The sequence below is a fragment of the Pleurodeles waltl genome, chromosome 11 (assembly GCF_031143425.1).
Source record: "Pleurodeles waltl isolate 20211129_DDA chromosome 11, aPleWal1.hap1.20221129, whole genome shotgun sequence".
NCBI classification, from domain to species: Eukaryota; Metazoa; Chordata; class Amphibia; order Caudata; family Salamandridae; genus Pleurodeles; species Pleurodeles waltl.
This window is the reverse complement of record NC_090450.1, coordinates 531154752-531168846: the sequence shown is the minus strand read 5'-3', so window position 1 is coordinate 531168846 and position 14095 is coordinate 531154752. Positions and strand designations below refer to the sequence as shown.

The 14095-nt window shown below is 45.5% G+C and overlaps 1 protein-coding gene across 6 annotated transcripts in view; it reads right to left on the bottom strand.

Annotated features, from left to right (window-relative positions):
• Positions 1-14095, bottom strand: part of TFDP2 (transcription factor Dp-2) — a 455267-nt gene that overhangs the window by 116666 nt on the left and 324506 nt on the right. For all 6 annotated transcript variants that reach the window (XM_069213927.1, XM_069213929.1, XM_069213930.1 and 3 more), the window contains one exon: positions 3433-3501. In XM_069213927.1, coding sequence (XP_069070028.1) covers positions 3433-3501 — 69 coding nt within the window. The remainder of the gene's footprint in view (positions 1-3432; positions 3502-14095) is intronic.

Below are 14095 nucleotides of genomic sequence, written 5' to 3'. Positions count from 1 at the left end.
CTTGTGCCTTGGCTTACTCAGCTGTCCCGAGGACTTGGAGTGGGACGATTATGAATTTGGACCCTGTGACTGGTCACGGGATCTTCCTCCCACCAGGACCTCAATTAGCACAAAGTCGTGTGCCTGGCCGCAATGAGCTTTAGGGGCTGCTTCCTTAAAGCCTTTGGATGCATGGTGGGGGCAGTCGAAGCATGACTTTGGGCCGTGGTCGCATTCCAGACACCACAGGCAGACAAGGTGCAGATCAGTCACTGACATCAGCCGATGACAGACTCCACAGGGCTTGAATCTTGTCTTCCTAGATGCCACCCAAACACATCAGGAGGAAACCTCAAAACTGCCAACAAAATGTCGAAAAAATCCAGTCAAAAGGAGACTGAGGGGTAGCTCTTCTCTAGATCAGCACTGGTTGGTGCGGAAGGAAAAGAACTGAAGACGGTGCGCCTACAGGTACCACAACAAAACTTCCAGCGCGGACAATGGTGATGATGCACAAATGTGTAGCCGAACTAAGTCACCTATCGCCACGCAGAGGTATTGCTCATGAAAAAATTTCGGGATCCAGTCTGAAGCCTAGGAAATTTAAATGTGAGGAATGTGTAGCTAGAATTCTCTATTGGATAATGTGTCCTGCAAGTATAGACACATGATCAGTCTCCTCAGTCCTTCTTAGGTACGAGGAAGCAGCATCTTTCTCTGCACTGTCTGGGTCCGGCACCCACTCAATGCCACCATTTGACAGCAGAAGGTTGACTTCTAGCATCAAGACTGAGTGACCCTCCGAGAGTCGCTCTGATGTGGGGGGGGGGGAGGCAGGTGGGGCTGGGAGGAAATGAAAGACAGGATATAACCCCTTTGAATCATTTGCCACATCTGTCTGATGGGATGGCTCAGCAGCCAAGGAGGAAATGTTGTAGCCTTCCTCCTACTGGCTGGATATAGGCCTGTAAGGGGAAACTGAAGCACTTGGCAGCTACTGCAGCAGAATAGGAAGAGCTAGAAGAGAGTTGTCCCTGCTGGTTCAAACCCCGTCAGCCGCTGCCACATTCTCTACTCCAAAGGAAGTGGATCTGCTGCTGTTGTACAGGTTGGAATTTCTAGCCTTGACTAAACTAGCCCCTACAAACAGCCATTACATTTTCTCTAGTGCTGATAGAACTGCTTGGCTGGAGGCATGACTCTCCAGAATCGTCCTGTTGGGCAGTTGTCCATAAATTGTTTGAGCACTGAATCAGCTCTATCTCTGAAGAATCTTGAGCCGTCAAGGGGCATGCCTATCAAGGGCACCTGGACATCTCTTGTGAACACAGTTGATTTCATCCAGGCATGCCTTCTAAGTACAACATTGGCATCAAAATATATGCCTACACAGTATGTGGTGTCTAAGACAGCAGGCAATATCCCATAAAGCATGGGTGTACCTGTCCAGAAGGCACATTGCATCAAAGGAACCTAAGGCTAAGCTAGTTGAGGACACTATTTTCTTTCCAAAGGCATCAATATGTTTTAACTCTCTGTGTGAAAGGTATTAGGATTAAATATACTTGTCGGCAACTGTATTACCTGGCTTTCAGGCGCAGGATGCTTTGTCAGAAAATCTGGATCATAGGGAACTTGTCTATGGCACCTGGTTACAGGTCAACTGACTGGAGGACTTGGCTTAGACCAAATGGCCATGAGCTTGTATGTAAGAGCAACAGTGAATGGCAATAGCTGCTAAGAAGAATTTGTAATTTGTTTGAAGGATCTCAGTTAATAAATTTGCCTTACTTTCAAAAGTAGGTAACTGTAAGTCTACCACGTCTGCTGCCCTTCACATTACTACTGTGAAAGTGGCACTTTCTTTAGTTGATGGTTCAGGTGGTGAGGCCAAATTACATCTTATAAATCCAGATACAGTCCTTCATCAGTAGAATGAGGAGGGAGAAGGTTGGCCACCTCTTTATTATCAAAGGTGTCGCAGGGAACATTTGGATACCTTGTACTGCATTAGAGGCAGAACTGAATGAAGCGTCCAGCTCCTGATAGTACTGGCATCAACGTAGAGGCCAAGGATCAGAATCTGGCTGAATAATGATTGGCTACGCTTTAATTTTGCAGCACGACACAGACCTTGAGGAAGTAACACTGATTCGAGGGCATGCAGACCAGCATTATGTTTTGGTCCAGGGCTGGACCTAGCGAAGTCAGCATCTGTGCTGGCACAGGAGTGAAGTCTAGACTGGTGCTGATATGCGCTCAGAAATGGGTCCAAAGGGGTCAGTTGGTGTCAGGGGAGGGTCTGTTGTCAGAAGTCCAACTCTGTACCACTATAACTCTCTGGGGCATGAAGATGTACCTGAGGGAGCCACAAGAGTTGCAGCACAGCCTTCTTGAAGGCCACTATTTGCTGCTGGGTTGGGATTCGGAGACCACTGGGACCAGTTGCAAAAAAAGGACAGAGTGAGAAAAAGCTTTTGGGGTATGAACTTTTGATTAATGCCCTTGCGCCTTCTTGACTGATTTTGGGTGGCAGGATGGGGTTGAGTCCCCCTTAGCTTTCTTGCATAGCATGTTTTCTATTTTTACTTATTGGAAGAAATCAAGTGGGAACAGTGCTTTGCATGATCTCAAGATCATAAACTAGATCTCAATTGGCCCTGTGACTTTAAGTGGGAGTGGAAATTATGTTTTGACTGTTTCGTCAACGTGGAGTTTTGTCTCTTGCTCCTGAATCACCTTCACATGTATGGTGCCACATTTATCACACAACTTCAAGTTGTGACAGAAGCCTAACTATCAGAGACACCCACATGCACATTCAGCACAGCTTGAATCCCATTGTTTTCATGGGAGACATGTTAGCTAGCACACTACACTAGAAAGAATGTGGAGCTCTGGATCCATGATGAAGTGCACAGAAAGAAGGAAACAGAGATCAAAAAGCAGGAGTGGCTCTTACATGCACCTTTCCTCTGTCACTACCAGGTGGTACGGGGCCACTTCTGAGCTACACTGCTACCTGTTAACGCACAGGAGCATTGCTGAAAAATTCTACCAGTCCACTCTGGTGCCTTGAGATATTCTAACAGTGAGGAATCTGCATTAGAAGCATTCATCAGAAAGAAATCCATGTATAACACAGCCACAGTTACACCATCAACTCATCATAAACAAAGCACAGTGTTAAGTTCTTCTTCAAAGCATGACAATAAGTGCTTGTCTGATTAGATTAAACCCTCTGTGCTCAGAGGATCTCAAAGGAATTGGCTCAATTAGGTGGGACAGCAAAGTGACATGATTGATAACAGCACCAGCTCTTGTGCTACGGACACAGCTGAGTAGATAGGGGGATGGGCACTGAACCCATTCTTGAATGTTGGCTAGAGCAAAGGAAATTGGAGGGGAAGATGATAGCAAATAAAAATATTTTTTTAACCATGAATGGTTTACCTGTAGTAGTAACTCCTGTAGTTGAGCTCGTTTCTGTTTTATTCGCTCCATTCGTTTTTGTTTCTCCACCTTTAAAGAAAAAATACAAAAGCAATCACTGAAATATAAAAACAGTGCATTGATCAAACAATGAAGTGCTAGTCTGACCTGTATATCTGCTTAGCACTCACAACCCTTTCAGTGATGGCTATTACTCTGACTGATGTAGCTTATGTACTTGATGATGAGCTATACATTCTGTGGCATTTCACAAATGTTTGGGACTATTACCAATCTGATTTTTATTAGTCACTTTAAAACAGACCAGTTCAATTTACCTGGGATTGCCTCTAAAAAACATGGGCTTATAGTCTGGGCAGATTTCCACTGCCATTTCACAATCAAAAACATTTAAAATTATATTATTAGGCCCATGATAAACAGCCACGTCACACAATGGAAGCAGACAGTTTAGATGGGCAGACATTTTGAAGATGAACAACAATTATATTAAGTGGGTTTAGCTAGCCACATATATAGAAAAGCACACTTTACTTAATAACCAAAGGAGGATGTTGGAAATATGAGCAGGCACTCTACATCTTGAGTGATGGATGAAAATACATACGAACACTTATGCTACACAAATTTAATAGTTCAACTAGTCCAGTGTTAAATGCAAAAGTTTGAGTTAGATTGTTCCAAGATGAAAAAGGCTATTTGTCAGTTACGCCAATGGTAGGAACAATTCAAACGAATGCAAAAGATTTTAATTTTGGTGAAAATCAGAAGCTTTAATGACTGTAGAAAAATGTATCGTTAAAATAAGTGTGTTTTGAACATGTAGGCCGCAGGCTGGAATAAATGATAGAAGAGAAAAGGCTGGCAGAGGAAAAAGTGCTGAGTGGTATATTGGAGTTACATGAATGGGTGGACATCCCTTCAAGTATCTGTGTATGTTTTCTATGGAGCTCACATATCGCCTGGGGCTGCGGTTCCTAACCTTTTGCCTTCTGTGGACCCCAAGAGAATCACTACTGGAAGGTGGCTACCCCAGCATAAATAATTTATACTATGTGAACCTAAAAATACGCAAAATTAAGGAAATGAGTATATCAAAAAAATTCACAAAAATATTAAATCTTTTCTTTCATTCACAAACCAAAAATGATACAAAGACTGAAATTGTAATGTCACTGGGACAGTTGAAGCTTTTCAAAACGTGGTTTTATTTCTAAAAAAAAAAAAAAAAACAATATCCCAACTCTGGCATAGCACATAGGGCCAGATTACAAAGAAATCTGTTTGAGATTTCCTAATTGCGAATATTTGGAATTAGGAAATTGCAAACAGCGATATACTAATGTATCTCTGACACATTTAGTGATTCCCAGTGGGTCGCAAATGGACCTACCTCATCAATATTCATGAGGTAGTTTGAAATTTACGACCCACTATGAATGGCTGAAATCAAAGGCGATGGCGGCCTGCTGGGGTCAGCAGACCACCATGTCTGTGATTACTTTTTTTTTAAATAAAGCATTTTTTTATGCAGCCCGTTTTGCTTAAAAGAAAACGGGATACGTTTCATAAAGAAAACTAAAAGGTTTTCTTTACATTGTTTAAGAGTAGCCAGTGGTCCGTGGGACCACTGCCTGCTCTTAAAAACTATTTCCCCCCGCATTCACAAAGGGGAACAGGGCCCTTGGGGACCCCTTCTCATTTGTGAGTGGGTTACCACCTCCTTCAAGGAGTCGGTAAAATGTGAATGTTTTGCAACCGCATTTCGGTTTCAAAACATTCACACATACCATTGCGAGTCCCTATTAGGAAGGCATGCCCTTAACACACCCCTTTCTAATACCGAATTGCAAACCCATTTTACATGCTTTACATGTTTGTACATGCAAAAAGGCTTTTTTTTGCGGTTGCAAACTGCCTAATTCTGCAAGTCGAGCCATTTGTGACCTAAAAAAAACCTACATACATCTGGCCCCAGTAATTTTGCTCCTAACACATAGTGTTTCTGTGATAGCATGCAACTGCTTCAACTGAGACGGCCAAACATCCATTCTAGTATACGCTGTACTTGTCCTTTTCCCACTAATCAAGCTAAGGATGGCAAGTTAATTGTTGGCTTCCATTTTCAAATTCCTTCACATTTACAGAGAATTTTAAATATTTAACTTTGACATTTTATTTTGTTATGTGTATGTATATACTTTTTTAATCTGCTAACATTGTTTAGTTTTCTACGCAGTTGAGGACCCACTGAGTAGGCTTTGCGGGCCAGCAGTCCACAGTTATGAACAACTGGGCTAAGCCATTTCAGAATGCTGAGTGTGGGAGTTTGACTACCTACTTAAAGGCTTCTGAAGGCTGCAATGCCCAGAACCCAAGGATTTTTTTAATTCAATTAAATCCCAGGACCAGACATTTGGTGTGTTAGGGACATGACATCACTGAGATACCATCAGAAAAGACAACATTCTTTGACAGTCTTGTTTGTAAAGAGCTAATTTGCTTCCTACGCAATGTCCTTCCACTGATAATATACAACTGGATATAGACCATTGAAGAAACAAAGGAGGGGATCCATTAGGATTCAAAATTGTGACAAGACATTAATCACATGTACCTGCAGGTGATGTACCAGACCAATGAGACGCAAGACAAACCAACTAACCAAGCACAAGGCTCTTGCACTAAACTATCTAGTGCTTCTAAGGTGTTAGCATTTAACCTCTTTCAGTGACATCTAAAGGAACCCAAAACAAAGTGCTCACGTCAGGGTCACACTTACCGAATATGGGTATCAGTGTCTAAGTTATGTTTTGCAAATGTAAGCGCGTAGCTACCCGGGGGCTTCCCAGCACTAGGTAAGACGAGTGTACATCCTTAATCACCTGAAGCTCTAACTTTAAAAGACTAATGAGGTTAAAGCCACGTCTTGGTATTTTTCTAAATTTAATCTCATTAGGTTCCTTTCTTAGTTCCATTGGCATAGAATTCCATAGTTTGGGGGACAGATAGGAGAACGATCTTTTGCCCCATCTTGATCTTTAAATATGTGGACCCCTCAGAAGACCTGTATTATAAGACCTTAAACTCCTATTTAGGACGTTAGATGACAGGAGAAAGCTGATCAAAGGGTGTCCCCTATGGTTGATACCCCTGTGGGCCATACAGAGTACCTTACATTTTGTTGTTTCCTCCACTGGCAGCCAATGGAAGGAGGGTAAAGCATTTTTCAGAGAGGTTTATTTAGGTAACTTAAAGATAGTCCTTGCAGCAGCATTTTGGACCACCTGGAGTCTTTTAATGACCAATTTGGGAGAGTGCAAGTACAAGGAGTTCCCGTAGTCCAGGCAGGAAAAAATAGGTGTCTGGAGGACAATCCTCCTAGAGTGTGGAGGAAGTAGATCTCAGACTCTATGTAAGGTTCTCAACAAGCTGAAGTAGGATGTGGTCAGCTTTTTTGCTTGTGCTTCCATCGATAAGGAATTCTCCAACCACACACCCAGACTTTTTATAGCAGAAGACGCCGTCGAGGGGTTCCTAGGTTTCCTAAGCACTCCGGCCAACCTAGCATTGTGGGTGGGGTTAAATTATTTTCCACAAACATCAGCTCAGTTTTGTCTCAATTTAATAAAAAAAAAAACAGTTTGCCATCCACCATGCTACTGTCTCCAGGCAGAGGGGCAGCCTGATGTTGAAAACCTGTCTTAGGGGCCAGAGGGACCTCCAGTTGCGTGTCATTAGCATACGAGACCAATGACACTCCAAGTTCCCTAAAAATGGCTGCAAGCAGTCGTACATATATGTTTAAAAGTGTGGGGCTCAATGTAGATAGATCCCTGTTGGACCCAACATTTCAATGGGACACCCTCCGAATGACAAGGGGGTTCCCAAATCTGAAATGACCTTTCTTCTAGAGAAGAGAAGAGCCGCTTTAGCACATAGTTTTTTATTCCTATTTTCCTCAACCTGAGTGCAAGCGTCTCATGATTAACTATGTTGAACGCTGCACTCAGGTTGAGGAGTGTGAAGGCTGAAGAGTTCCCCCCCCCGTCCAGTAGGTGTCCCCCCCGTCCCCGTGCTGCAAGTAGTGCGAATTCCATACTATGTTTTGGGCAGATGCCAGTCTGAGAGGAATCAAGGAGGAGGTTTTCTTCTAGAAATAGTGAAAGATCCTGATTGATTTGTTTTTCAGGGACTTTCCCTATAGCTGTGAGCAAGAATATGGGTTGATAGTTCCCTGGACAGGAGTGGTCAAGACTATTAATATTATTAATGTTTTTTTCAAATCAACAGCTTGGACCACAGCGTGCTTCCAGTCTCGAGGGACAATGCCAGTGGAGATTGACAAATTAAGAAGATCTAGGATAAGAGGGAACATTTCCTGTTCCCCTTGTAAGAGAATATACGTTGGAGCCATATCTAAAGAAGATCCCGAGTTTACTTTCCCAAATAGCACTGGAAGTGCATTTTTGGTGATCAGGGGAAAATTAGAACAAAATGGATCCTTCCTCACGCCTGATGTATACCTGTGGTGCGGTGTTGCAAGACGTACTTTGTAGATGAGTATAAACAGTGGATATTTTATCCTGAAAGTATTGGGCCATTTCATTACAGTGAGCCACAGACGGGTAGAGACGTTTCTGCTTTAGGGGTGATCAGGGTTTTTATAATTTGAAATACCTCCCTGGGGGCATAAGATGCCTTAACCATTGAGGTTTTCCCAATGTAAAGCTTGTGCCTTCTTAACTTCCTGGTGATACTGTCTCGTGGCTATCTGGTATGCATTTTTTAAATTTTCGTTGTGCTTTTGTCTCCCACTTTCGTTCCAATTTTTCGAAGCCTTTTTTAAGGGAGATGGGGTGAGCATTAAACCATGGTGCCAATTTTTATTTCTTTCCCTTTTTAGGTTGGGCTTAGCAGTGCGCAAGCGCTGCTCTTCGACTTGCTGTAATCTACTCTGTGCGTTTTAACCACACCCATCTCGTTTATTCGTTCCTGGGCCCGCCTTTCAAAATTCCCTTGATTTCCTAGGTAAATGCTTTACCTTTGTCCCACCTTGAGGCTGCTTTGTTACGCCTGGCAGACTGACTCTGTTACATGGATTAATGCATGACTGGCCAGATACCTTAGTGTGGCGCACTATTTTTTTCTTTTGCCTTGCTGCTTCGCGCTGCATGGCTGTACGTTGTTGTTTCCCCTTCCTTGGTGTTTGGCATGCTGCTGTTTCTTTGTGGTGTCTGCGCACAAAGGCTGCAAGCTGGAGGGGTGTTCTTTTTAATTTATTTAATAATTGTTTCATAAAAGGTTCATATAGCGCAAACTCAATCGGAGGAGCGCTGAAGTTTCACGTAGCGTGAACTCAATCGGAAGAGCGCTTTACATGACTACATGAAGTTTCAAACAGTGCAACCTTGGTCAGAGGAGCGTTCAAACGAGGACCACTTTACAAGTTTAGCAGTTTAAAAATATGCAAAACTGGAGCATTAACAAAATAAATAAACACAAAAATCCTCAAAGCGGCTCTCCCAGCACAGTGGGAAAGCCGATACTACAATATTCACTGCACTCTGGAAACTCACCCCATAATGCTTTGGGGGGCATTTCTTTTTCAAAACATTTTTGCCCCATCCTAGGTTGGGGAGACCCCAAAATAATAACCCCTCCCACCATTCAGTATATTTTTAAGCTCTCTCATGGCTGGAATTTTTGTTTTACAGCTGAGAGTAGATTGTGTTTTAAGGGTCTTGTTTTTAATAGCATTGCAGTAGGCCTGAAAATGTTTAAGGACCTACGCCCTCAAGGGGCTTCATACATGGTTACACTGCATTACTTTCTGCCATTCTGTTTTCATGCCTTATGCCCTCTAGGGGCTGACTATATCGTTACATGATCATGTTTCTTTACAAATGCTATTTTTATTATGGTGTCCTCTACGGGCTGTTGTGAGCATTACAATCAAGACACCACAATATTCGCTGCAATCAGAAAATTGCCCCATAATGCTTTGCGGGCGCTCCTTTTACAAAACATTTTTTACCATAATTCACCCTGTGGTCCTAGGGCAATAGGACCATCATCAAAATGTTCAGCACAACAAGCTTTTTCTGTCTAGGTCATCTCTGGGTCCCTACCCTAGGTTGGAATGGACAGCAAAATAGTAACCTGTCCCACCATTCAGTGTCTTTTTAAGCTCTATCATAGCTGGAACGTTTGTTTTACAGCTGGGAGTAGTTTGTGTTTTAAGGGCCTTGTCTGTAATAGTATTGCAGTAGGCCTGCTAAGCTTACAATGTATAAGGCATTATGCCCTCTAGGGGCTACATATATGGTTACACTGAATTATCTTCTGCCATTCTGATTTCATGTCATTATGCCCTGTAGGGGCTGACTGTATGGTTACATGACCATGTTCCTTACAAATGTTATTTTTATATTGATGTCCTCTATGGGCTTTTCCAAGCATTACAGTCAAGATACAACAATATTCACAGCACTCTGTTTGTGGGGCATTCCTTTCACAAAACATTTTTGCCCATAACTCACCACACAACCTGCTCTTTCTCTCTAGCCATCTCTGAGTCCCGACACTAGGTTGGGGGGAGAGGGGGGGCAAAATAATATATAAAAAACAATAATGGCAATATTTTCATTTTTAGTTGCAGATAGAGTAAGGAGGTAAATTGAAGTTCTTTAGTTATATGCAGGGCCACTGGAATTAGGTGGCAGAGATGACCAAATTATTCAGAAGGGTTGACCAATTTCCCTTTGTCCCTTTAAATTTTCTCATCCATCGCCCTATGCTACTTGACTTCTCCTGGCGGTGTGTCTGCACAGCTGGAACCGTGGTCACGTGGCTGCAGTCTCGCTAGCGGGGAATGAAATGGAGGCCTGTCTGCTGTTTGGGAGCCCGAGGTACGGGCCGAGTGCTACCTGCTGCTTTCCGCTGACCGGTATATGCAGAGGGACGGTGTTTGGCAACATTGGCCCTCCACTGCCTCCCAGGCACCACATTAAGACATGCGATTGGCAAGTAACCAGAAGGGGCTGAAAGAGCTGCTCGGAGGTGATGGCTGAATGTGCCTGGTCATAGAGACCCCTTTAGCTCCAACACAGGTGCAATGCTGTGCCACAGCGCATCGCTGGAGGACTGACCCCCACAGGCTGCAACTGCCCGAAACAGGTGAGTGGTACTGTTCTACTGCGGCGACATACCAGCTTCCCCCCTCACATCCTGGGGCATCAGAGTCACTGTGAGCCCGGAGTTCGTGATGGGCCTAGACTCCGGCGCACAAGGCCTGGCCTGGGCTGGGCTGGGCTGAGCTGAGCGGCCGTTCTGTGGCAAGACTTCTCAGGGTACTGCAGGTGCCCACTTAAGTTGATCCCTGGAGGCAACTGGGAACTGTGTGCCACTTGGGCTCAGTGCTGCAGCAGCACTTGCGCTCCCACACGTGGGGGGCAGCCTGGGAGCCGGAACAGGATAAGGCCCTCTCCGCTGCGACCAGGCAGGACAAGTGGCATGAATTCCTGTGGAACTGGAGACGCTGTGAGCCCCGAGGTCATCAGGCCTAGGCTCCAGCGCACACACAGCCTAAGCTTGCACTGGACTGGGCGGCTGTTCTGAGGTGTGGCCTCACAGGATACTACCAGCGCCCACTCATGCTGACCCCTAGAGGTGACTGGCACCTGTACCGCTTGAGCGTAGGGGGGCATCAGTGCTTGAGCACCTGCACGCGGTTGGGTGGGGAGGTGTTTGGCCTGGGGCCGTTTCTGGACCAGGCCCTTCCCACTGCGAACAGGTGACACAAGTGCATTATTCTGCACACTGTTGTGGAGACATCGCTTCACATATGAGGCTGGACTTAGTTCTCTGCGGGGACTGTGGCACCAGGTGCCTCCTTTGGACCTGACCCTTGCTGTTCCTCCTAACCTCAGGGATCCTTATCGGGATCCACATACTTCAAACTCCTAGTTTTCTGAGGTTTTACCTAGGTGGCACCTGCCGTGCGTACACACAATTAGCAGGCTGTTGTACTATGAATATGTCTACCACTCTACAAATACTTGCCTTCTCGATTCCATCACTGTACTGATACACTATGCTCCTAGGAGTGCCTCCGGCAACTGACTTTTCACCTACCGGGCCCCACCTGCTACTGTGACTCTGCACAGAGAGCGACACACCAGTAACAGCCTCGCCATCTCTCCTTCAATCAAACAGGAGACTAGCCCCACAGCTGAGACTGATGCTATATAACCCCCAGGGTACTGGCGGCCATGTGTCGTGACTTGCCTCCCACCACTGCTCCAAAGAGAGAGCTGGCAGACTTGGAAAGCTGAAGAACCCCTAGACATATCTATCCAAAACAATAGGGCAGCACTGCACAGCTGGCCAAAGCACACCATCATGTCAGTCGCCGGCATCTACCACAGGTATTGAGGAGGTTCCGAAGTCTGGCCAACCTGCCCCACCCAAGGCAGTACAAGACAAACTGGACACTGTATTAGCAGCTACTGAACGCACACAGATGTCTTTAGAGACTAAAATAGATCATGTGACAGCAGACCTAACGTTGCTACACACAGACCATCGTAAACTCGTAGACAGGATAGGGCTGGTGGAACAATCCCTTATGGACTTACAACTGCAAACCGGATGCATGGACTCATCCATACAAACAATACTGGGACGTATCAGCATCCTAGAGTGGCGGGCAGAGGATGCAGAGGGCTGCTCTAGGTGGAACAACGTAGGCATTGTGGAACTCCCGGAAGGAAATGAAGGACACGACGCAGTGCAATATGTTGAACGCTCCTTACAAGCGCTGCTCCCTCAACATGCACTCTCGCAACAGTTCTCTGTTGAATGAGCGCATTGGGTCCCAGCGAGACAGCCCCTGTCTCCCTCATCTCCTGTTGCTCAGACTGCTACACTACCGGGAAAGGGATGCAATCCTGCGTGAAACCAGGAAACGTCCGGAGATCACAGTAGACAACGCGCACATCATGTTCTTTCCTGATTACACCATTACAGTCCAGGAGATGCGGAATTCCTTCTTGGTGGTGAAAAGATGCCTCTCTGAGCTACACCTGAAATATTCACTACTTTCCCTGGTGCGTCTTGGTGTGGTGGCCAAGGACAACACACTTCTTTGACTGCCCAGACAACGCTCGGAGCAGGCTGGAGAACTATGGCACCCATGCTTCCGAGGCACCACACTCTGATGCCCCATCGACCCTACACAAGGTGTCGTCGGCGCCATGTTCGATCGCCAAGGCAAAAGCTCCAAGGTCTACGCGGACTTAGAGCAGATAATAACAGAACGTCATCAGATACTACAACATGCTGCTGCACTCACTGAAAAGAAGTCTAATTCCAGTCCGGATGAACGCCTTGTCCATTCTTCTTGCGACATGAGCTCTGTCGCCACCTGGCCCTCTCGCACAGACTCTGGGGCCCCTCCCGAGGAGACTCCACAGCCTGCAGAAGACAATTTTCTGACTGCCTAATCTTCCCTTCTGTTGCTTTCTGTGCTGCCATATCTAGGACCCCTGCATATACACTTTGCTCTTTCCGCCTTGAAGGCCATCCTTGCATCACGTCTATTGGGGATTCAGACCTTATCTTCCATTAAATGATTGGTGTTGCGACATGGATGGAGCACACTACACTGCTTATCTATTGATGCTTATCTTACCTGTGAACTGGGGTACATCACCTCCGACACCCCTGTCCCCCATTGCGTAGGGAGCTTGTTTGCTTCCTGTCATTAACTAGCTGGTTTGGGTGGCCGCTTGGTTTTTGTGACCATTCATATGGTATTCATTGTTACTGTTTTCATTCCTATGTTACGTAGTTATGAGTTTTACATACCATACAGCCCGCTCTGTTTCACTCCAACTCTGCATCACCCTACACGTCTGCGTGCCAATGGCCATTCAATGACTGACCCCAACCGCCACCCTCTCTACTCCGATTCTTATGTTGCCTGTTATACTATTAGCATGCAATGTCCGCGGCATTCACACTTCAAAATGATGCTATGCCAGCTACCCTTAAACGACAAGCCATCAGCATAGCACTACTACAGGAGTCCCATTCAACACACCAGGAAACAATTAAGCTACAGCAGCTTTGGCAGGGGCAATCATTTGCCACTGGTTATTCCTCATATGCATGCAGTGCTCTAATGAGGTTTAAGCCAGGGACCCCATTTGTGTAGGAGGATATGGTCGTGGACCAGGAGGGGCGTTACGTCCTTCTCAAAGGCAAAATAGATGGACAGCATGTCCTAATGGGTAGCAAATACACTCCCAACACTGAACAAATGCTCTTTTGGCACACACTCTCTGCAGTTCTGGTGCGCTAGAGTGGCATCCCATGGCTCTTGGGTGAAATTTCAATAGCATGCTTGATACTACACTGGAAGGATCATTCCCTCGATGGCCCGCACAGCGGCCACTCCCAAAGCCCAAGCACTTACTGAATGGCTATAAAACAGGGGACTAGTCGATATAAGGTGCAGTTGTAATGCCAATATTAAAGTGTGCTTCTTTAACTCTGCACCCCACTCCTTACATGTTAGGATTGATAGAATTGTGGGTCCAGCCGGTACGCTCATGGCATGGTTAATCGGGCGAGACCGCCCCAGCAGCCCATTAGTTGC